Source organism: Strongylocentrotus purpuratus, unplaced genomic scaffold, assembly GCF_000002235.5.
Source record: "Strongylocentrotus purpuratus isolate Spur 01 unplaced genomic scaffold, Spur_5.0 spur5_scaffold_8, whole genome shotgun sequence".
Lineage (NCBI taxonomy): Eukaryota > Metazoa > Echinodermata > Echinoidea > Camarodonta > Strongylocentrotidae > Strongylocentrotus > Strongylocentrotus purpuratus.
The window spans coordinates 29,953,908-29,978,790 of NW_022145614.1; the positions used below are offsets into that span (position 1 = coordinate 29,953,908).

The following is a 24,883-nucleotide window of genomic DNA, read 5'->3' on the forward strand; positions in this document are numbered from 1 at the left end:
TACATGTGTGAATATAGTTCATGTACTTCGCTGTCTTGTCGACTTTAGAAGGAACTATTTGGTATTTTGCGTTCATATTTCGGGAAACTTGCTTCGGAGACTTAATTACGCAGGTGTTCTGCTAGCATGGCGAACATTGCGGTCGACAAAGATGCATTTTACCGGCGAATGAAGAAAATATATACTGAATGGGAGGTATGAATTTGAAATTTATATTTTTTCTTATTGACTCATTATTCATGATAATGTCTTGACTGTTGTGCATCACTGCACTGTAGACTATGTCGTTTTTCAGTGTTGTCATGTCATTGACTCTGTTGATGTTAATATATTTGACCCGACAGTTATCTTGATTGTGATTGTGACCAGAGTTCAAAGTTTAACACTTAATTAACTAACACGAACACATCAAAATCAAATCTAGACCCTATATTGATAAGGAATCTAAGGGATTTACATGTACTAAAGTAAGGCTACATAGATCTACATGTATCATAGACCTACATGTCGTGGTTAAGGAAAGAACTCTTTTTCTTTTAAGTTTTATTGCAAGCACATTTTAAGCGCGTGGTACATATACGTACACAAACACGAGGCCGGAGTCTACTTGTTTACGCTAGCTAGGCTAGCAGGCTTTCAAAACTAGGCCTAGGGCAGAAGACGAGTGAGAATTTGGGAATTGTCTGATTTTATGCATTTTATAGACGTCTAATTTTATTTTTATATCGCATTTGAACAATTTAAAATAGTCTAGACTCTACATATTTTTTTATTCATTAAATATTTTTTTACCATCTTTAAGAAAAAAATGATTAGACTAGTCTAATGAATAAAAAAAATATGTATTTTAAATTGTTTAAATTGGTAAAAAAATTAAAAAGCCGACATTAGATTTTAAGATTTTAGCTCCTGCTCTACAAAGTGCAGCTACCACACTGCCAGTCACAGATGCTGAGTCTGAGACTCAAATTTAACTGTTACTGTAATGTTTTAGCAAGATTGAATTCTTTGTCTGATTGTGATACTGAAGGTTTGGTCCCACAAGAGTTTTGATACAGGCATCCCCCAATCTTGATTATCTTAATTTGATAATATTCAATGATTTTTAATAATGGGTTTGTGAGATAATAAGATTCTTTAAAATAGGATATCACTGGCATTAATTGGCACATCAAACAAGAGAGCCTTCAATGTTTTAGCCATACAAATACAAATGAACCATTTCAATAACTTTATTTATATGCACTAAAAAGGCAGACACTGATCATTGTGATAAATATCAGGAGACTCACTGCTTCAAGGCAACTTTCACTTAATAATTTAGTGTGATTGCAAATTGTAAGTTCAGCATTATTCCTTGACTGATGCAGTTCAGTATTGCTCAGTCCCTTTTGTTCCAGAAGGACACCAACTCTTTGTAAAGCGTCACAGGTTAATGCCCTTCACTCTCCGAACAGATAATATGTACTGTATAAAGCTAATATGAGTTTAAATATAAACATCAATTTTTTTTCTTTTGGCTTGAAGAAAATATTTATATTTGTCAATGTGTCTGAAATTCATTGCAGAATGAAGAGGAGAACAGCAAGCTGTACTCGTTGGATGCTATTGCTTCAGCCGTAGGTGTGGATGAGGATATAGTGTATGCCAAATCAACTGCTCTTCAGGTAAATATATTTCACCCCTTGTCCAAATTCTTCATCATGATAATCTGGGGGCCGTTTCTCGAAACCGTCATAACTACAAGATCAACGACATCTCGCCACTGTCACGCAACTTGTCAGCTAAGTGTTTCACGAAGCCGTCTTTGCCAAGATGAGCGACAACTTCCGCGACAAGCGAGTTGTCACTGCTCCGAACCTGTCATATCTTTTTAATTGCTGTAAAGCGCCATCACAAGTCAGTTCGTTGCCATTCCATGGGCCGCGAAATGGACGATTAGTTTCACTATCATTTTGAGAAAAATATAGACGAGTTCGGTACGTAATTCTCTGGGATGCGAAATGCAAATGTACAAAAGTGAGAATACAAATTATACAGAAACTTTAAAAAGCTGAATATAAACATTAAATCACAAATCATTAAACTATAACATATAAATAAGAGAGGTAAGAATGTTACACACCGTTTTCCATAGTCGATCCATAGTCTTTTCTTAGGATACCGTCATACCTTTGGGGCCTATGTGCATTATCATTCCCTCTCTAATTACTTCTTCCAAATTATATTTTCAATATCAAATCAATTATATAACAAGTATTTATGAGACTCTAGAATAAAAACTGGCTGAGAAAAGACATTTTGCCTAAAATTCCTCGTCACAATAAACAAAAAAGTACGTATTGATAAACTATCACATTACGGTATCCTTCAACTAACTTTTGATTCGACTGTCGAAAAAAAACACTCACCGGTTTTTCTTCAATTTAAGAATCTTTACAGAAATATGCAAATCGTTTGATGATGTAAATATGATAATGACACTATTTATTATTTATTTTAGGAGAATTTATATGTATATATTTCTTTTTGAACAATTTTAGCCCCAAAACTTGTTTTGGGTTATTCTTGGTAAATCAAATGGATCGTGACAAAGACTATGTTCTTGAGCTGCTAGTATCGCGATATATATCGATATCATGTCTGTCATGGCTTTGTGAAACGGTTTATCCGCTTCATGACATCTCCGTAGGTCGCCGACAAAGATATGACTGTCATGGAGTTGGTTTCGAGAAACGGCCCCCATATGTTTTCTTAATCATCATTTTATTCATCATTTTCATATTTAACTTGATCGTGTGAAAACTTTTCACCCCCTTCATCATTAGTTTCATCTTCTTTGTTAAATTTGTTTTCATTGTCTTTATTACCACCATCATCATCTTCATCTTCATCGTCATCAACTTCATCAACATGTTCATTATTATCATCTTTATCATCATCATCATCATCAAATTAGTATTACCATCATCATCCTCATTTCTCCTTACTGTCTTTTAGTATCCTCATTCATGTTATTTACATGTAAGTACTCTTTGTTCACTCAAGTTCCATTCATTCTCACACGGATGCTCAATGCTCAATTTATTTTGTCAGTCCCACTGATACATATTCCTGTTACCTCTTCACCTTGACATGGCTGTTTAGCTACGAGCTGACCGACACCATCATGGTGCTATGCTGAAGTTAAATTTTCAGTCCCACTGATACATATTCCTGTTACCTCTTCAACTAGACCTGGCTGTTTGGCTACAAGCTGACCGACACCATCATGGTGCAATGCTCAATTTAAATTTTCAGTCCCACTGATACATATTCCTGTTACCTCTTCATCTAGACATGGCTGTTTGGCTACGAGATGACCGACACCATCATGGTGCAATGCTCAATTTAAATTTTCAGTCCCATTGATACATATTCCTGTTAACTCTTCACCTTGACATGGCTGTTTGGCTATGAGCTGACCGACACCATCATGGTGCAATGCTCAATTTAAACTTTCAGTCCCATTGATACATATTCCTGTTACCTCTTCACCTAGACATGGCTGTTTGGCTACGAGCTAACCGACACCATCATGGTGCTGTGTAAGGAACATCATCTTCGTTAAATTGATTTCATTGTCTTTGCTACCACCATCATCATCTTCGTCATCCTCATTGTCATCATCTTCATCATCTTTATCAACATCTTACATGGATGCTCAAGGCTCAATTTATATTGTCAGTCCCATTGATACATTTTCCTCAATGCTCAATACTCAATTTATATTTTCAGTCCCATTGATACATATTCCTCAATGCTCAATGCTCAATTTATTATTCAGTCCCATTGATACATATTCCTGTTACCTCTTCATCTAGACATGGCTGTTTGGGTACGAGCTGACCGACACCATCATGGTGCTCTGCAAGGAACACATCTACTTCCTGGCCAGCAAGAAGAAGGTGGAGTTCCTGCGTCAGGTCGCTTCAAACCGAGAGAAGGAGAACCAGAACGGAGTGCCACAGATCACTCTCATGACCAGGGAGAAAGGAGACTCCAACAAAGCGAACTTTGAGAAACTGGTGACAGCTATCAAGGGGAGCAAGGAGGTAGGTCTTATTGGAATACATTTCTTGAAACTTTTATTTAAAAAATCTTGTGAGATTCTGAATTTTAGGTGTAGAAGGTTGGGAGGCGAGTTCAGTGTGTAATGCTGGAACAAAATTTGAAGTTGAGTATATGTCGTCTGCTTGGAGCCAGAAGGGCGCTAAGTCTATGTTAAAGTATATGAGTGAATGCCCTTCTGGTTCCAACCAACGATATATTAATGATTACAGCATACATTGGTGTTAATTGAACAAGGTATTTATCCGAGTACAAAGTATACCCCCACCCCCCCCCCCCTAAAAAAAGGAAGATTTAAAAAAATAACTTCTTCCACAAAACTGTATCTTATTATGCTTAATTAATGAATAGGCTGTATGTCGGGCAGATGTCTTATGGCTGTGCACCAACTTACATCCAAACAACATGTATTTTAGATGCTTCAAATGACTAGAAATACTAGATAGGAAAGACACAAATTTCATCACAGAGATGTTCTAATTTAATACGAGGTATTTCTTGTGTTCAATCCCGTCTAAATATTTGAAAGGTAACCCCCTTTTTGATAATTTTGTTTGTTTATAAAATGTTGTCGTTTCCCAGGGCGCGAAACTTGGTACATTCCAGAAGGACAAGTTTCCCGGTGATTTCATGGAGGGATGGAGGACAGCGCTCTCCAACGGAGGCTTCCAACAGGTAATAATAATAATAATAATGATAATAATAATAATAATAATCTTTTAATGGTCCACTCCAAATTTTATTTTTATTAAATTAAACCGAAAATGGAAATTCTTTTTGCCCAATTGATCGTGAGCCCGGCAGCCACTGAGCAGCGCCCGATCGACGTTGCCCTATCCCTTTACTGTTGAGCGCCAAACAAGGTAGTAGCAACTCCCGTCTTTTAACGTACGTACGTCTGTTCGTATGTATGTACGTCCCGTTCTCCTGATCGCGTTATCTGAAGAACTGATTGATGGATTCCTGCCAAACTTTGGTCATGTATGTATCTTGCAGAGCCGATGAACTGATTAGATTTTGGGGTCACGAGGTCAAAGGTCAAGGTCACAGGGCTCATTGTGTATGCAAAAACAGCTCGTGATCGCGTTATCTCAAGAACCGATTGACGGATTCCTGCCAAACTTAGGTCATGTATGTTACTTGCAGAGCTGATGAACTGATTAGATTTTGGGGTCACGAGGTCAAAGGTCAAAGGTCACAGGGCTCATTGTGTATGCAAAAACAGCTTGTGATCGCATTATCTCAAGAACCGATTGATGGATTCCTGCCAAACTTCGGTCATGTATGTTACTTGCAGAGCCGATGAACTGATTAGATTTCGGGGTCACGAGGTCAAAGGTCACAGGGCTCATTATGTATGCAAAAACAGCTCGTGATCGCGTTATCTCAAGAACCGATTGACGGATTCCTGCCAAACTTAGGTCATGTATGTAACTTGCAGAGCTGATGAACTGATTAGATTTTGGGGTCATGAGGTCAAGGTCAAAGGTCATGCGGCTCATTATGTATGCAAAAATAGCTTGTGATCGTATTATCATTAGAACAGATTGATGGATTCCTACCAAACTTAGATCATTTATGTATTTTGCAGTGCCAATAAACTGAGTAGATTCTTGGTTCATAAGGTCAAAGGTCATGGGCTCATTATGTATATGAGAAATTGCTTGTAATCACGATATTCTGAGAACCTGTTAATGAATTTGAAAAATTTCTTCTGTTTTGGTTTGTAAAATTGCTCTATGACGGAGGCATCATTTTCGACTGCGCGCAGTCAAAGTTCCATCTAGTTCTTATGTTAGTTGAGAGTTGAGTTAATGAGATAGCCACCTGTCAGTGACCTCGCTGTGTGGTCTAATCCCTTCTGGCCCAGTAGTATTGACGGTCTTTAACATGCTTTTTCTTGTTATTTTCAATACATAAAGTATGTGATTTCAATTTTTAAAAATTAATTAAACTTTAATACTTGAGGTCTTGACTAATGCAACTACAAAAGACCAAGGGAATGTGATGGACCCTGTATTTGTGCCAGGATATTTTTCTTGAAAACAACTCCTAAAGATTTATGTCCGGGATGATGATTATGATATTCTGTCTCCTTTGACCCTGTAGGTCGACATCAGCCCTGACTTTGCTCGGATGATGGCCGTAAAGGAAGAGAAAGAGATCAACATGATCAAGAAAGCATGTCAGGTGACCTGCGATGTCTTCACAAAGAAACTCAAGGAGGACATCATGGAGATCGTTGATGCTGACAAGGTAAGATGGCCGATTGTTTATGATGACTAAGCTGCAATTGATCCTATTTTTGTTCCTCATTTAAACTGATGCTTTGAATTCTAGATTCCTCTTTCTTTCTGAAAACTTCTTTATACGAGGTATACAAAATGAGACTGTATTCTTAATTTTTCCATTTGAGATTCCTTTAAATAAAATTGTGTGTGTGAAAGATTGTCCATGTTTGTAATGTTAAATTTAAAGGACATAGACAAATTAAGTTATTTAGAATATTGTTACACTCATATCTGCCATAACTGGATCCATATAATTTACCTGAGACATATTTATGATTGAAGCAGAGTATGAATTCACTTACGTTTAAAAGAGTATCAAATTTTTGGCGTAATAATGAAATCATGACATAAAACGTTCAGCATTTGAAGAATGGTAAAGCATGCAGTCATGTCTTGCCAGTTGCCACGGCAGAGGGGTACCAAAATTATACCTTTAGATGACCCTGTGAAAGTAATATGCCTGGCTATGAAGATCTTGACGATTCCAGGAGCAAGACAGTTTGGTTTAGCATTCCTGATCCTCTCGGGCAGACATTGTATTGACAGCTATGAAACTGACTTAGCACTTGTGTTTGACATGTACTTTATATGCTTGCAGAGTGTAATGTTCTCATCTTTTATACCCTGGGTATGGTTACAGTGTTCAATGCATTCCAGGAATTTCTTCTTACTGGGTATCTATTAACATAACCTGGGTATATGATTATGAGAAGCATCATGGTTCTCTCAAGTTTCTAGCTATGTGTCTTGAAGTGAGTAATGGGAGATTGATGTTTGAGCATAGCCTAATGTACTAGGGCTAGAAAAGAAAATTGAAAAACTGTTGAAACAGATAAGGATTAAGTAATTCAATGACCGGATTGGACAATTTTTGTACTGAATTTGCTTTTTTATCATGAGCAATGTTATTTTTTCATGATTTGATTGTAATGTACATTACAATTTTCTTTGTTTTGCTTTGCATTGTTGCAGAAAGTGAGACACAACAAGCTTGCAGAGAGCTTAGAGCAGGCCTTGGAAGAGAAGAAGTACTTGGGTGGTGTGGATCCTTCACAGGTTGAGATGTGTTACCCACCCATCATTCAGAGTGGTGGCATCTACAATCTCAAGTTTAGTGTGGTCAGGTGAGTACCAGTAGTGAGAAAGGAGAAGTGGTGATATACCAGTCTCTGCAGAGACACATATCTCTCTGTTTTGTACTGCTATGACTGTGGTTACAGAATGATCCGTAGGATTACCTTTATAGCCGTTTTGAGTAAAACTCACAATGTTTTTGTTAAATAATAGCTGTCTGACTCGCTGTGGAAACATTCAACGCTACCAACAATTGACCTTTAACCTTAATTTCTTGTATATCGATGTCACAAGATGCAATTTAGAGCAAGTCCATGCATGGTTGTGTGCTACAAGTGAACTAAACAATGATTATTTTACACTATCGGAGTCACACTATCTCATTTGACCTGTTAACCTTCCATTTTGCAAGATCCATTGCAGAGTCGTCTCATGCTCCAAATAAAAGTGCTATGAGTAAACTAAACTACTGTCATACCCACACTGACATTTGACCTTTGACCTTGATTTTCTTGCACAGTGATGAACACAAGATGCACTTTGGAGCCATCACATGTTCCATGGGGGTGAGGTACAAGTCCTACTGCTCCAACATCGTGCGCACCATCCTGGTGGATCCCACGGAGGAGCAACAGCAGAACTATCAGCTCCTGCTGGAGGTGGAGGAGGCAATACTCCAGGAGCTCAAACCAGGTGTGAAGGCATGCGATGTGTTCCATGCCGCGGTCAACCTAGTCAAGGAAAAGAATTCCAAACTGGTTGGGAACCTCACAAAGAATGCTGGGTAAGTACGGCATGTGATCATCAACCATATACCATTTATTCCACAGCCCTATGACTTATCATATGATACTAGACCACTACTGTAAACGCGGAAATATTTGCGGTACATTAGTTTTTCCGCGGATTTTGCGCTGAGATCGGCAAGCACAAATTTTAGAACTAACAAAATATCAGCACGACTTCTAATGTGTGTTTTGAACGTGCTGAATTGCGTGCAACGTGAATTAAAAACCCTTGAATATGGTTTGGTGTGGCTCAGCGCGAAAAATTAGTTACCAGAAAAATAACAGCATTTACAGTACTTTAAAGTAATAATTACAATGTGAAGTGCTTACAAACAAAGTATAAGCAATATACAAATTTGACTATTATTATGGTTATTATAGGGAGGGATCCCAGTTTTCAGGCTCCGTCAATTCCCCATCCATGCTTTTATCAGGTTTTACATTGTACCGAACATGTTGGACTCTCACATACATGTTGGGACTCTCTTCAGCCACCCTGGGTGAAACCAACTGGTATCTCTATTCACAACACAAAGGATTCTAACTCCCCCAATTCCCCCGTTTGGTTTTAGATTCTTGACCGGAATTGAGTTCCGTGAAGGCACGATGGTCCTCAATGCCAAGACGGAGGAGACGGTCAAGAAGGGTATGGTGTTCAGCATCAACGTCGGTTTCTCCAACCTGGACAACTCTGCAGGGAAGGATTCCACAAGCAAAAAGTACGCCCTCTTTATCGGAGACACAGTCATGGTGAACGAGGTAAGATAAATGGATGTATTCTTTGATACTTCTAGTAAGAACCAATCACGTACAGGTAGCTCCTGTGGAATGAGAGAATTGAGTGGCCAAAAGGTTAAAAGATATTAAGAAGTCGAGGCATAATGGGAATTGAATGTTGTGTATTATTTCAAGATTATATGATTAAGCCTTCAATCTTGGCTCCACTCTTTTTTTTTATGGGCTTCGGAAATAAATGAAAGGAATTGCATTGGAGTGACATTTTGAGGTTCTGTGTCTACACTACAGGCGTCTGTGTAAACTCTGACATTTATTATGAATCTAGATTGAAATGGGGGGGGGGGGTGGGTTTCTGTGTGCACCATTGGCTTTTACTGATCAGTCTGCTATAATCTTAGTTGAAATTCCATTTTCTTCTTGCTGCATTGGAAGTTACAGAAGTTTGATTATTGGTAACATGTTCAAAGATGTTTTTATTTTCTCCCATTATTTTTTTGTTACAGGAGGGGGCTGCCAAATTATTGACCCCTGTTAAGAAGAAAGTCAAGAATATCGGTATTTTCCTCAAGGTACATGTATCTTGTATCAGATGATGGTGTATAGTTGGTGTGTGGTGTTAGCAGTGATGATGGTGTATAGTTGGTGTGTGGTGTTAGCAGTGATGATGGTGTATAGTTGGTGTGTGGTGTTAGCAGTGATGATGGTGTATAGATGGTGTGTGGTGGTAGCAGTGATGATGGTGTATAGTTGGTGTGTGGTGTTAGCAGTGATGATGGTGTATAGTTGGTGTGTGGTGGTAGCAGTGATGATGGTGTATAGTTGGTGTGTGGTGTTAGCAGTGATGATGGTGTATGATTGGTGTTTGGTGTTAGCAGTGATGATGGTGAAGCGGTTAATGAGTGAAATGAAAGTGGTGATGATGACAAAGGATTGCTCTGCTGCAGTTGGTGGTGTTAGTTATGAAGGTGATGGTGACTCATGCTGTAGATTATGGTGGTGGTGATAGTGGTGATGGTGGCGGTGGGGATGAAGGTGTTGGAGATAGTGATGATAATAATGCTGGAAATGATGGTGGTGCTGGTGGTTGCCATAGTGATGGTGAGAATCGATGGTATAATAGTAGATAATGAAAATTGGTGAAGGTGATGATGATGATGATGATGATGATGATTTTTTTTATTTTTTATTTTTTTAATTTTATTTATTTAATCACGGTTAAAAAGCCTGCTATCAGCTAGAAGCTGCTTTTCAGCAAGGCCGTGAATCATGATGATGATGATGATGATGATGATGATGATGATGATTTTTTTTATTTTTTATTTTTTTAATTTTATTTATTTAATCACGGTTAAAAAGCCTGCTATCAGCTAGAAGCTGCTTTTCAGCAAGGCCGTGAATCATGATGATGATGATGATGATGATGATGATGATGATGATGATGATGATGATTTGGTGGTGGTGGAAATGATGGAAGCAATGACGATAAAGCTGAATAAGATGGTTAAAGTGCTTATGTTTTCTAAAAGTGATAAATGAATACAACTAGTATTAACAAATATGAGGAGGAATGCTGTATTATGCCACAGCTAAACAAAGCTAGTCCTATGACTAAATCATCTTTCATGTTTCTTTTTGATCAGGGAGAAGATGAGCAAGAGGAAGACAAGGAGGTCCAGAAGAAGGAGCAGGAACAACTCCTTGGTAAGGGAATGAGGAGAGCCGTGCTGGAGAGCAAACTTAGGGTAAGTCAATGGAAGTGCCTGGTTGATATGCAGCCGATATGTATTTAGTACGATAAAACAAGTGAAATACAATTAACAATATTGCCTCTTAAAAGTATGATTTTTCATCTTTCAAAAAAACAAAAATAATCATGAAAATTTGTTTTTTTGTGGATATTCAGTCTTTTTTTCCATCAAGAGGTTGGCATCTCTGCTTGTGCAGTGATTACAATAGTGGTGATCACAGTGTGTATCATGTAAACAGTGGTTAGATATCTCAGCCCATATTACCTCACTGCAACTCAATCGCACAGAGATTGGTGCCTGTTCTGTTTCTTTGAGATGCATTGAGATGCTTTGAGATGCAAACGAAATGAGTTGTCATTCGCAACATTTTATTTCTGCAATAAACAATCTCAGTCGAGGTGTGTTTTGATGATAACATTGTTGCTTACAAGATTTCTTTGATTCATTTTGGTTCTTGGCTCTTTTTATGGTTTGCAAATTTCTGACTTTACTATTGGCAGTGGGCTGACAAAGAAGAAATATCAGGATATAAAGAGAAAGTGCCTTTAGTTGAAAAAAGAGGAATATCATATTTACGTTGTTACTTCTATTCTTTGCAGACGGAGACTTCGACAGAAGATAAACGTAAACAGCGCCAGCGGGAGTTGGCCGGAGAAATGAACGCGGAAGCTAGACAGAGGTTAGCTCAGTCTAAGGATACGAAGAGTGAAGTCAAGTAAGTCTTCTTGCATTCTATATTCAGTCATGACTTGTTACAGGATAAAAGACTACTATAGATTCTTTGAGGATACAATATGATGGGTTTGCGCTTTCTTTAACACGACATGCACCTTTTAGCACAGATGCCTTTGTGTACGATTGCACTGCAACAATTTGTCTTAGTTTCATTATTGGGTACGTGAATTTTTACGTAAATGTGAAGTTGGAAGTTACTGCTTAACAGTGATCTGCTGAGAGCCTCCAATGCATTCTGTGAAATACAGATTAATGATCCTCCCAGCAGACAAAGTATAAAATAAAAGGAAAATAATAATAATATTAATAATAATAATAATATGTCTTGTTTACCCAGGGTAGCCTCATCAGTATTCATACTGTTCTCCCTGAGGGCCCTGCAATCATATTATTACCCAGGCTTTAATCGAGCAACCATTAAAAAGTGCTCAAGCACTCAAGAAATTTCTTCCTACCGGGTACCCATTTACCTCACCTGGGTAGAGTATGGCAAATGTAGATTAATGTTCTGCCAAAGGACATTAGTGCCGCAGCGGGACTAGAACTGTGAACCATGCGATCCACAGTCCGGTGACGTATCCACTAGACCACAACACCTACACATAAACATCATCAAATGTACATATGCTGTTGTAGAGCAACTTGCACAGCTCAAGAACTTACATTATTAATTCTGCCATTTTACCTCTTCCTATATTAAACCAGGATGCAGAAATCTAGCGTTGCCTATAAGAACCTGTCACAGATGCCAAGAGAGCCCGACATCAGGAAACTCCGCCTCTTCGTCGACAAGAAATATGAATCGGTTATCCTGCCTGTCTTCGGGATAGCCACACCCTTCCACATATCTGCTATCAAGGTAATCTTCCAAATCATTGTCTTGTTTTTTTAGCAGGTTTTGTGAAATTCCTCCTTTTATTTTGACTATAGAACATATGACAGATGGTAGGATGTGCTCACCTAGCTCAGTACTCTAGCTCTCAGTTGTGCCCTCTCACGATAACTGGGACTCGTTTCACAAAGCCTTTTTTCAATGACAAATATCAGTGACAAATCTGCTGATAACCAATCAGAAGCAAGGATTTGAATTTCAGTAGCTTATTACAACAACTGACATTTGTCACTGATGACAAGTTTTGTGAAACACCCCCCTGAAGTTATGTCCTATTGTTTGAATGTACAAACTTTGTACTCTTTGGCTCAAAGCCATTAAGGTGGGCTGAATTAAACTCGATCAATTTAGTCCATTAAATTAAGTATTGTCATGCATGCCAAGTGTGGATCTCTGTATTCTGTACAAATTACTCAAAATGGAGATGAGAAATTAATTTCACCATCACATGATTTTTTGTTTTGTTTGTGTACTTCAGAATCAGTAATTTTACATGATGGGAAGGTTGGCTCTTTGCGCTCCATAAGTCAATAGATTTAATCTACCCACTTCAACCGGTACAGTCAAACCTGTCTATAGCGACCGCCCAAGGGAAACACAAAAAGTGGTCTTTATATACAGGTGGTTTTTGTAGACAGGTTCCTTTAGTATATGTTTCAATGAGAAACCATTTTCAAGGGAAACAAGAAATGTGGTCTTTGTAGACAGGTGGTCACTAAAGCAGGTTTGACTATATCAGGCCTGATAATTACCCGATTTAAATCGGTTTCCCGATTTTTAAACTTTTTCCCCAATTTTTTTCTAATTTTTTTTCTTCTTTGTTTTTCTTCCTGATTTCCCCTGTTTTTTCCCAATCTTCTTACTCAAATGGGGGGAATGTTGTTAGATGCTATTTTTTTTCCAGAATCCTTCTGTCAATATGACCTTAAGCTGTCAACCATCTTTCCTCTCTATCTTTATTACAGAACATAAGTCAGAGTGTTGAGGGTAACTACACCTATCTCCGTATCAACTTCCATCATCCTGGCAGCACTATGGGGAAAACCGAAGGGAACATCTTCATTAACCCTGAGGCTACATTCATCAAAGAACTGTAAGTCTTGTCTGTTCCTCTTTCGTATGAGATAGACCATTACTCAATAACTGGCTGTGATATTCATTTGGAACCAAAAAATAAAAAAAATCACATATTTATTATGTAAATGGAAGAGCTTCCTCTATTTAGTTTTTAATTTAAGTATATGTTTTCAGACAAGTGAAGATGCTATGTGATTTCAGTTTAAATTACAACATCTTGAATTTGCATTCATCAAATAGAAGCATTGAAAAAGAAGTAAAATTTAGCTTATGATACTACATTAGCACCAAATGCAATATCTTGATTGAGGAAGGAAAGCATATCATGTCATACAAACTGATTGAAACATGGTATTCCTACCATATGGTCACCGTGAATACCGGTAACACAAATGCTTTTGTCGTCCTACCGGGTCCCCATTTCTCGCTTGGGTATTGAGTGGCAAATTTAGATTAATGCCATGCCAAAGGACATGAGTGCCGTGTCGGGGATCGAGCCCAAGACCTTTGAATTTCAAGTCAAATGCTTAAACTACTCGACTACGACAGTTCTTAGTCGTTTTGTCATTCTGGCTCAAAGTCAAACAAATTGCTTAATTTGGTTATTCAATTTAATACAACCTCCAATCTTTTTTTGTCTCTTGTATTTGATGAAACAGGACGTACAGGAGTTCAAACACCAAGAATCCCGGCGAGTCCACCATTCCATCAGCTAACCTCAACCTGGCATTCCGTCTCATCAAAGATGTCCAGAAGAAATTCAAGACATTAGAGGCCGAGAAGAGGGAAAAGGAGGTGAGATTGTAGACATCTTCTACAACCATTGAATTAGATGCTACTTATACGTATCGACTTGCATGTTGATGTAGATATACAGTAGGGGGAGGATTGGGGAGTCCTGAAAAGGACCAATCCTCCCCCTACCCCTTTCTCGCATGGTGCAACTGTAAGCCTACTATACAACCATTGATTTGCTTTGTTTTATTTCAAAAGGGTGGCATCAAGCTCCATCAGGTTATAGTGCAGAATTTATAACAGGGTTTGTGTAAGCTATAAATAGGATAGGTTGAAACATTTCAAGTTAATATTATATCATGCAAAATCTCCTATAAAGTAAATGTTTATCAATCAAAAGAAAATCAGCTGGAAATACACATTGCCGAATCTTCACTGGATAGTTAGAGAGAGTCAGTGACTGATTGCAATGTCAATTTAGTCTCAAGTTATATGTCATTTGGCCTCACTAATATGAAGAATGACTATATGGCTATATTCAAGATATAGTTTGTCCAGTGCTGTCTTTCCTTCATATTTTCAAGGGACTTGCGTTGGCAAAAACCGGCTGTTGTGTCATGAAACAGGAATATGCTTTTTCATTACATGTACCGTTCAAACAACCTGGTGATGTTGTATTATCCATTCAATTTTTGAATCATTTGTTGAATTGTTTAAAGCGAAAGTTGAGTTCTAGTCATGAGATTGCATTGTGAAAAAACGGTGTGAAAACGATCAGAACAGGTTGATCATCTAGCATATATACATGTACGTATCGGTGTGTACTGCAAGGTTCTGGAACCATCAAAATGATAAGAAATTTGGCCCAGTCTTGGTAACGTTACAAGCACTGTACACAGAAAGTTGTATATGGGCCTAGACGAACATGTGGCATACAAATCCGTCGTGATTTTTATGCTGTTACATGCCATATTCAGAATATAAAGGCATTTGAAGAGCCATGCTTTTCAGGGAACACGTTTTATCTGATTTTCTTCCACACTTGCATTATAACAATGATAACTCTCACAAATTATTTTTCACCTCTTCCCATAACTCAACCTTCTCTTTAATGTTGATTTCAGGGTATTGTGAAACAAGACAAGCTAGTCGTCTTGTATTGTCCTTTCAATTCTTAAATCATTTGTTGCGTTGTTGATTTCAGGGTATTGTGAAACAAGACAAGCTAGTCGTCAACCCAAACCGAGGCAACCCCAAGCTGAAGGATCTTTACATCAGACCAAACATTGTTCAGAAGAGAATGCAGGGCTCACTAGAGGCACACGTCAACGGTCAGTACCAGGTCAAGCCTACTGACCACTTGACCAGAGCCTAGTAGGGTCAGGGGTCAAATGGTCATGGCTAAGAGTTAAATCCATTGAAAACTAACCGCAAGATATCTCTGGCTGGATTCCTCAGAAAATATGTATTATTTATTAATTTATTTATTTGAACATATTTCATCAGGATAACAAGATCAGAAAGGACAAGTTTACATCCTGGTCCTGAATAAACTAAACTAAACTCAAGTCGTATCTAACCGGTTAAGAATTTTTTTTGGAATATGTTTTGAATTTTTACTTTTTTTTGTATATGGTGCACTTATGTTAGTTTATTTTCATGTTGTACATTATTATATCATGTGCTGAAAGCCAAAATGGGTTTAATTCATATTCTGTGACAAAGAGTTGAAACTCTCCCGGTTCTCAACAGACAATATGATTTGAAGTCACTATTCACTTCATACTTAGTGAAATGAGTTGTATTTGATAATTTGTTTTGTTTGATTCCAGGTTTCCGTTACACCTCAATGCGAGGAGACAAAGTTGATATCCTGTACAACAACATCAAACACGCCATCTTCCAGCCTTGTGACGGAGAGATGATCATCGTCCTTCACTTTCACCTCAAGGTAAGGCAGTTATTCTGAAATGTTAAAGTGAGACTGCACTCCTTGTAGCTACTTGCGCCCTCTATATAGCCAACAATGCCTAAGCGGTACCCGTTGATCCCCCATGGTCCCCTGTTTCTCATGTTAATTGAGAGCCGATTTGATGAGATAACCAACCACCAGTGACCACACAGGGAGGTCCAATCCCTCCTGGCCAAACTAATGCAGATAGGCTTTAAAGTGGTTGAATTAGATACATTGGCGGGATGCATTAATTACCTGCAAAGTATATTAACAAATTTGTGAAAAAATTTTCTCTGATTTTCGACTTATTTCTAGGCTCTTGTCTTAATGTTAGATATGTACCGACGACTTGTTGTTGAGTGCATATTAGTTATAAGATAATTTCTCACACGTTTTCTGATGATCATTAAAACGCAGGACTTCTCCATGTTTTTGTTTGTTTGCAGAATGCTATCTTGTTTTCAAACAAACGTCACCTTGACATCCAAGTGTATACTGAAGTGGGAGAGATCACCACCGATCTTCTCAAGCATCATAACATCCACGACAGAGACGACATCGCCAGTGAACAGGTAGGCTAGTCAGGGAACGGGTAGGCTAGTCGGGGAACAGGTAGGCTAGTCAGGGAACTGGTAGGCTAGTCAGGGAACAGGTAGGCTAGTCAGGGATAGAATGATAAAGCTGGGGAGGGTTATATAAAGGGTGGAAGATGGACATTATGGTGATTCAAGATGAGATGGGAATGGAATGGGTAGAGTGTTATCTGGGTGTCTAAGTCCAAACAAAGATGGGGGAGATCAGAACCGATCTGCTTAAATATCACAACATCCACGGCAGAGACGACACGTCAGTGAACAGGAAGGCTAGTCAGTGATTTGAATTCCTATTGTCAATACTCTACCTGCACCAACTGTTTTAAATATTCCTAAGTATTCCTTTATTCCATGCTGCATCAAGGACTGGAACTCTCTACTACTGGATATTCAGAGTATGATAGACAATGAGAAAAGCAACCAATCTCTTCTGTAACCATGATGAAAGCAACATAGGCTAACTAAACAAAAGTGCGCCCTCCCTAACCCTTCTCATACTGGTTCCTGATTGGACGGTGAGACGTATCACCAAGAAGAATTAGAGAGGGGTGGGATGGGTATGAATGAAGGTGGAAGACTGGTGTAATAAGGTGCAAGGTGGGAATGGAATGGGTGGGGTAGGGGTAAGGGCTTGGAAGGTTAGAATGGAATGGTGGGGGTCTATGTAGTGGTTCCTTAGTGCTGTTTTCACTTGCTATCGTAACATTTTTAGGCAACTTTGAATTACACTATTCTCCAAAAGAGGACAGTTCTTCAACCAGGTAATTGTATTCAAATCAATCATCCACTTTCTATTTCGTTCAGGCTGAGAGGGAGTTGAGACACAAGCTCAAGTCTGCCTTCAAGAACTTCATCGAGAAGGTCGAGAGCCAGACCAAAGGAGACATCGAGTTTGAGGTTCCATTCCGAGACCTGGGCTTCCCTGCTGTACCACATCGGAGCACCGTTCTCCTCCAACCCACCAGCAGCTGTATCATCAACGTCACCGAATGGGTACGCTGCCATTTTGACCCCCTTCCTTCCCCTCATCTCTCAACAACAACATGTCTTTTGTGTTTTGGCTCCATAACTTTATATTTAGACCCCCCCCCCCCCCCCCCCCCCCCGCTCCTAATGAGAAGACAGAGCAAAAATGTCTTTGTCCACTTGAAGAGGAAATTAATCCTTTAATGGGCAACTTGTTGAAAGGCACAAGGTCATCCTTCTTTTTTTTACAAATTCCTATTGTGTAAGAAAGGAAATAACACAATTTGATTTGGTCATTGAATATTTCATAAGATCTAAATTTCAGGGTGATGATAGTTTTTGTATTTTTAATTTAGTTATTACAGAACTATGGTGCTTTGGAAAAGATAAAGAGGTTGACATTTTGCACTCCATTAATCGGTGGACTATAAACCCTATGCCACTTTAGTAAGTGGGGTTTAAAGTCAGTCTGCTTTCGAAAATAACGGCCAAAGTGTCCGTCGATGGAGATAAAAATAGCAATAATAACAACAACAACAAAGCACAGTTTGTTCGTGTGCCACGCTCTTTTTTTCTTCAGATCGGACACTCCAGGGGGGCGTTTCACAAAGATCCTAAGTTGAACTTTTCTCTAAGTTGGACTTAACAATTATGGAAAGCCGTTAGCATCTATGAAAATATTTTGTAAAAGCTATTTTAAAGGCATACTATATTGATTCAAATCATTCATGTTTTCTATTGTCAAGGAGATTTCATATTCTTGATGTGGAATTTATAAAAAGTCTAAAATACTTGAATTTTCACTATTGAATATATTTTATTTAAAGGCTACAAATGGCTCTCCATAATATTTAAGTCCAACTTAAGAGATAAGTTCGACTTAGGATCTTTGTGAAACACCCCCAGGTGCTCTATATGAACGCCGAGTCTCAAGGTTGGTTCCTGTTTTCTCTTTTCAGCCTCCTTTTGTGATCTCCTTAGACGAGGTGCAGCTGGTCCACTTTGAGAGAGTCCAGTTCCACATCAAGAACTTTGACATGCTCTTCATCTTCAAGGACTACGCCCGTAAGGTTGCCATGGTGAATGCCATTCCAATGAACCTTCTGGACCAGGTCAAGGATTGGCTCAAGTAAGTCCAGATGCAGACGAGGTTTCCTATTAGAGAGAAGGTTGAGTTCTGGGAAGAGGTGAAAAATAATTTGTGAGCGTTATCATTGTTATAATGCAAGTGTGGAAGAACATCAGATAAAAAATGTTCCCTGAAAAGCATGGCTCTTCAAATGCCTTAATATTATAAATATGGCATGTAAAAGCATACAAATCGGGACAGATTTTTATGCTGCATGTTTGTGTAGTCCCATATACATCTTTCTGTGCTTGTAACTTTACCAAGACTGGGCCAAATTTCTTATCATTTTGATGATTCCAGAACCTTGCAGTACACACCAATACTTATGCTAGATGATCAACTTTTTCTGATCGATTCCACACCGTTTCTTTCACAATGCAATCGCATGACCAGAACTCAACTTAATCTTTAAACTGCTCCTGTTTGTTTCTTTTCATGTATACACTTTCTACCTATATTCTTCTTTTCTCTTCTCTTGAAATAACCAAATATATTCCTTCCTCTATTTTGAAGCAGAATTGGGGCCATAGCCAATGTTCTTATCATTTTCTTATCATGTTCTTATCAGGTCACAACCTAGAAAATGATTTCCCTTCTTCCTGTCAGAAAAGTCAGGGGATTTAATAATAACATCATTCCAAAATTCTTTGTCTTCTATAATTTTTCTCAAACGTTGGCCACTAATGCTTTTTAGTGACTGTGTGTAAACTGTTCTGCATGACCTTTGATCTCTCACTCTAAAACTGTACCAGTTCTGTTTCAAACTAGATCAAAATGATCACCTAGATCAGCTTGAAATTATCACAAGATATCATGTGTGGTTCAAAACAATTTTTAGAGGTCTGTTGAGAAAAGAGTACATGCATTTGTATCATAGCTTCGTCTGATTCACGTATTAATCTCTTCCTTTTTTCTTTAGTTCATGTGACATCAAGTATACAGAGGGTGTCCAGTCTCTCAATTGGCCTAAGATCATGAAAACCATCGTGGATGATCCTGAAGGATTCTTTGAAGGAGGAGGATGGAGTTTCTTGGAGCCAGAGTCGGAGGTAATTCGTCCATAAAGTAGGACTGCTTTCGGTTCTACGACATATACTGCAGCAACAATTGTGTGCAGGCTTTATTTTTACAGAGATGTAGCGTTAAGAGTTGCAGGTTTAGATAGGTTTAGGATAAGATATAATGTTTGGTCCAGGGTTGAAGTTTAGAATGCCGGAAGGGAAAATGACTTTACTGCTGAGCAATTTTCGCCCAAGCAAGTGTTGCATAATCGTAATTCCACTATAAGCCACAACTATATTGGTTTCTATGAAGTGTACTGCAGCGACAATTTGTCCACGCTTAATTTCTGATACTAAACAAGTTTCCAACCTCCGCCCTGAACCTAACATTTACATAACTTGAACCCTAAACCTCATGAAAAACCCAATCGCAATCTTCACCTCAACCCTATCTCTTTGAGGTGGTAAAATCGGGAGCAAATGTCGCCAGAGAATATGTTCGCTCTCGTTACTCATTCAGTTTTAATATTTGAAGTTTATTTGCTAAGGTAATCATCCCATCCTTATGTCAGACCCTGCCTTCACGTTAGGAAAGGGATGATTTAATGAATCATAAAAGGGATTTAAGGAGGTATTTGCTGTTAATTGAATGCATCAAATGACAATTTCCCTGAGAGCACGCATAAGGATAATTATAAATAAACAGAAGCAGTAGAAGATGCAACAGTCATTTCAAACCAATATTGTCTCCATCGTTGTTCCCTTAGAATGAGGAGGATGATGATGATGATGAGGAAGGAGATGGAGCTTTTGAGCCGTCAGGATCAGAATTTGAGGAGAGCGAGTCAGACAGTGAATACAGCGAAGACTCTGAGGCAGCATCAGAAAGTGACTACTCAGGTATGATATTAGGCCTTGCTTATATTTATATTACTCTAAAAGCAGTTTGCAGGGGTTTTATTTTAGCAAATTTTGTGAATCATTTGTTGATTGCGGATTGAGCAAAACGTGAAAATATGTCCAGCAAGTAGTGTTGCATGGTGAAATCACTAAAGTGAGCTCCGTCGCATGTTCCACCTGGGGGGGGGGTGCCTTCACAAAGACTAAGATCAACTTAAGTTGGGCTTGAACTATGGCAGGCCATTCATGCCACTGTTTTCTCTCACCATTTACTGGCATTGGTCTCTCAAGAGACGTACAAACCATGGTCACAAATCTACAGAATTTTTGATAATTCATTATTGAAGGAAAAGATATTATGTAAAGATCATTATGGCGAGAGCAAACATGAACAGCCTGCCATAGTTAAGTCCAACTTAAAATCGATCTTAATCTTTATGAAACACCCCCCCCCCCCGGTGTCTCTATACCATAGCACAAGCTGTCATTGGGTCATGCGGCCGTAGTTTGAGACCACACGATTGTAATGGGGCACTTAAGCAGATTATTTCACATATATCTCCTAAAATAGTTCTTATATTATGATGATTGTGATGCTCATTGAGTTCATGATCCATGGAAATAAAATGATATAATCATTGAAAACTATATAATTGGTAGCGGTTGTGGCTTTATGCGAATTCGTCCTTGAACGCTTGATTCATGCAAATATTGGCGAATACATTATTTCACATTAAATTTATGACCATAGGCCCCATGGAGAGCTTCAATTGATCTAAATTGATCAGAAGTCTATCAGTCCATTGCAGTGATTTTTTTATCAGCATTTGTTTCTCTTTCCGTTATTTTGTGAGACATATATTTAAAGTGTTTTGTATCATTTAGCTATTGAGAATTAATACAGGCATGAGCGATACCTTCTTTTTAATCCTGATTATTCTAGTTCATTTTGTTACATCCTTTAAATCTTCAAGACTTTGGTCTCCTTCCTGGTCACTGCAAAATTTATTTGTTTTAATTCTCTTTTTTTCTGATATGTAAATGTAATTTTGCTGATCTCATTTTACCATTCTTGTTTTGTAATGTTTACAGAGGAGCTTGGAAGCAGCGAAGAGAGCGGAAAAGACTGGGATGAGCTGGAGGAAGAAGCAGCCGCAGGTTAGTAGAAGCAGAAGTAGAAAGATCAGTAGGAGTAGTAGGGCTGTATCAGTTAGAGAGCATAATATGCTCAGTGCCTTCCATTTGTCTGCTTTTTTTATTTGTATATTTATTTTTTTATTTTTTATTTTTATCATTATATTGAATCTTGTAAATATGTGATTTTCATGTTTGGCTGTAATAAGATATACAAAGGAAAAAAAAAAAAAAAAAAAAAGTAGCAGCAGCAGGAGTATTAGCGAAGGAGAGAACACACCTAGTCCTAGTACAAGAAGTAGAAGCAATTACTGTAGCTATGTGCAGTAAGAGAGTTCCTGGCTGTCTCTGAGATGATGATGATGATGATCAGCAGCACTTGTATGGCGCCATATATCTGTTTCGGACATTCAAAGGCGCCCCCTCCTCCGATAGCCATGAACTGCACATTTGCTTGACTACATGGGTTATGAGGCCTGACTAAGATCATGAAAACCTAGAAAATTAGTTCCTTCATTTCCAGTCATTTGTTTTTATGTTTCCATATCTTGACTTTGTCAGATAAAAATTATTAATAAAGATAATAATATTTTTTTTCATTTTGTGTTTCTCAGCCGATCGACGGAAGGACCTTAACATGGACGAAACCCCCGCCACCACCACGTCTAAGAGCAGTAAGCGTGCACCTCCACCGCCCCCGAAGAGGAAGCGATCGCGCTCGCGCGGTGGAAGGCCCTCGCCTGCCAAGAAATCAAGACGTCGCTGAGAATACAATCACGGCATCGCTGAGAATACAATCACGGCTAGAAAGCAAGCATCACATGTCCACATTACTGTCCAGGGACCCGTTTCACAAAGCCCTTTATCAATGACAAATGACAAAAATTAGTGACAAACCTGTTGATAACCAATCAGAAGCAAGGATTTCAGTAGCTTATAACAAAAATTGTCATTTGTCACTGATGGCAAATTTTGTGAAACACCCCCCAGGTTGAACATATCGGTTTAGAAATACAAGCCTCGTTAACACTCGAGTAATTAAACCAAAGGAAGAAAAAAAACAGCGCTGCAAAATAAATAGCTTTTACGAGTAAGTGAATGACAGGAGAGGATACAAAAATAAGTAGCTGCTTGCAACCAAGGCACTTATGCATACACTGATCCATGTGTCACAATGTACATGTTTTAATGTGCACTATGCTCATGTCATATTATTTTTCTGCAGCATGTTTTTTTTAAACCCGGTTTAAAACATGTGTGAATGAAGCTATATAAAACTTCATATTGAGAGAGAAGAGACCAACAAAGAAAGTGCACAGGAGCTCTTGAAAGCTTCAAGATTGCTCTGGTAAGTTGAACAAGAGAGCTGTGATATAACAACAAGAAAATATTTAATCTCACTGTGAGAAAATTGCACTTATCCAACACAAAATCCTTTAAAAAAAAGCTTCTGCGGACAAATAAGTATTTTTTAACTGGAAGAGACTGAGGACTGTCACTACGACAGGAGAGATATAACTCACAAAGATAGACTTTATTTGAAACAGCCTTACAAATATTATTATTTTCTCTGAAATTGTGATTTTATTTGGGGAACCAGACTTGGCCCCTCACTCGGAGGCTTTGGCAAACGTTAAAGGTATTTCTCCCTTTGTAAGCAAAATCACATTATTCACACATTTGGTCATCCCCCCGCCCTATTCTAAGACATCTAGCCCCTACTGTGTGAGCCATTCGATTTTCACCTGGTTATTAAATGCTCAAATTTCATGTCCTGTTTTCTCAAAGAAAAATACTTTGTTGTAAGTTCTTGTGTGACAGAAAAGTCAAATTTGGCTTGTTGAAGGATGTCTTTGATGTCCAAATTCATGTTTTTGTATATAGATGTTTTACCTTTGAATAAATACAATATAACCATGTTTTTTCTAGCACTGATTTCATCTATGTTTGTAAAAGAAATTTGATCTTATATACATTCAGCAGAGCTCACTTTCATATGATGTTCCGCATCTAGGTGAAATTATTTATGCAGATTATTCTTCAAGAAGACAAAAGCTGTGAGCTGTACATAATATCGTAGATTGCCGAGAATTTTGTATGACGAAAAATTCATTTTTTCATGTAATATTTGAATTTGTAATGTTTGTGTTTGTCAAAAAAACATGAGTTTAGTGTATTAGTGTAAAAAACATTGTATTGGTCATTGTGTTGTGTAATTCATATATTTTCATGTACATGGTACTTGAGATATTGTGTCCAAATAAATGTAGATTTTGAGGACAAATTTGATGTTCCATTGTCTTTTGTAACGTATCATCATTATCGTGAAAAGAACCAGTAGGAAATAAAATTACCAATCACCTAAAAAATAATTTGTATGTGGCTAGAATATATAGAAGCAACCTCAGGAAACTTTACCCTGCATTCTATGGACCAACGGATATGGAGTATGACATAATTCATCAATCATATATGATTATTTACGTCTGGGGACCGAAAGACGAGACTCAGTTTCAGACTGGGGTCGTCTGAGCCAGTTTGTAGGCGAAGACAGAGAGCTGACCAAGCGAACATGCCGCTAGACCAACTCGCATCTCCCTACAGTCGAGTGGTCTAATCACAAGTCACTTATAATACAATATTTGTTCATGACGAAAACTTGTAGTTTAAAATTAAAACCCCAATTTGACTTTCACTACTCCTAGAGCTAAGCCTAAAGTAAACACTAGTGCTATACAATGTAATCCCCCCTGCCGAGACCTTGGCGAGGTGATAGAGAGGGAGAGATAAGCATGATAGAGGGAGAGAGGAAGGGAGAAAGAGTGCTAATTTTCACAATTAAAATTGTTGTTATATCGCCAATTCTGGGTCATTTTGCTTCATTCGAACTTTCATGATGTCTTCATGTAAATTATAAGTGATTTTTGGGCATGAAAATATCTTAAAACAAGTAAAATATATATTTCCTACTTCTCATTTCCTTCCAGGCAGAGCCCCAGTAAGAGTTTGTTTACACTA

At 38.2% G+C, this 24,883-nt stretch overlaps 1 protein-coding gene across 1 annotated transcript; it reads left to right on the forward strand.

Annotated features, from left to right (window-relative positions):
* The first annotated feature begins 3 nt into the window (after window positions 1-3).
* On the forward strand, window positions 4-24,149 carry LOC583289 (FACT complex subunit SPT16). The gene is made up of 23 exons (XM_030975559.1): window positions 4-195; window positions 1,569-1,667; window positions 3,864-4,094; window positions 4,693-4,785; window positions 6,220-6,366; window positions 7,374-7,525; window positions 7,996-8,259; window positions 8,836-9,022; window positions 9,505-9,570; window positions 10,642-10,743; window positions 11,349-11,464; window positions 12,190-12,343; window positions 13,342-13,469; window positions 14,113-14,248; window positions 15,393-15,519; window positions 16,021-16,139; window positions 16,589-16,714; window positions 17,540-17,728; window positions 18,661-18,830; window positions 19,750-19,879; window positions 20,599-20,731; window positions 21,824-21,889; window positions 22,480-24,149. Exons 1-23 carry the CDS (start codon window positions 127-129, stop codon window positions 22,629-22,631), a joined length of 3,156 nt encoding a protein of 1,051 aa, XP_030831419.1. The 5' UTR covers window positions 4-126; the 3' UTR covers window positions 22,632-24,149.
* The last annotated feature ends 734 nt before the right edge of the window (window positions 24,150-24,883 follow it).

Coding starts and splice junctions, on each gene's coding strand:
- LOC583289 (XM_030975559.1), top strand. CDS start 127: ATGGCGAACATTGCGGTCGACAAAGATGCATTTTACCGGCGAATGAAG. Junction 7,526..7,995: donor CTCAAGTTTAGTGTGGTCAG/GTGAGTACCAGT, acceptor TTTCTTGCACAG/TGATGAACACAAGATGCACT. Junction 17,729..18,660: donor TCATCAACGTCACCGAATGG/GTACGCTGCCAT, acceptor TTCTCTTTTCAG/CCTCCTTTTGTGATCTCCTT.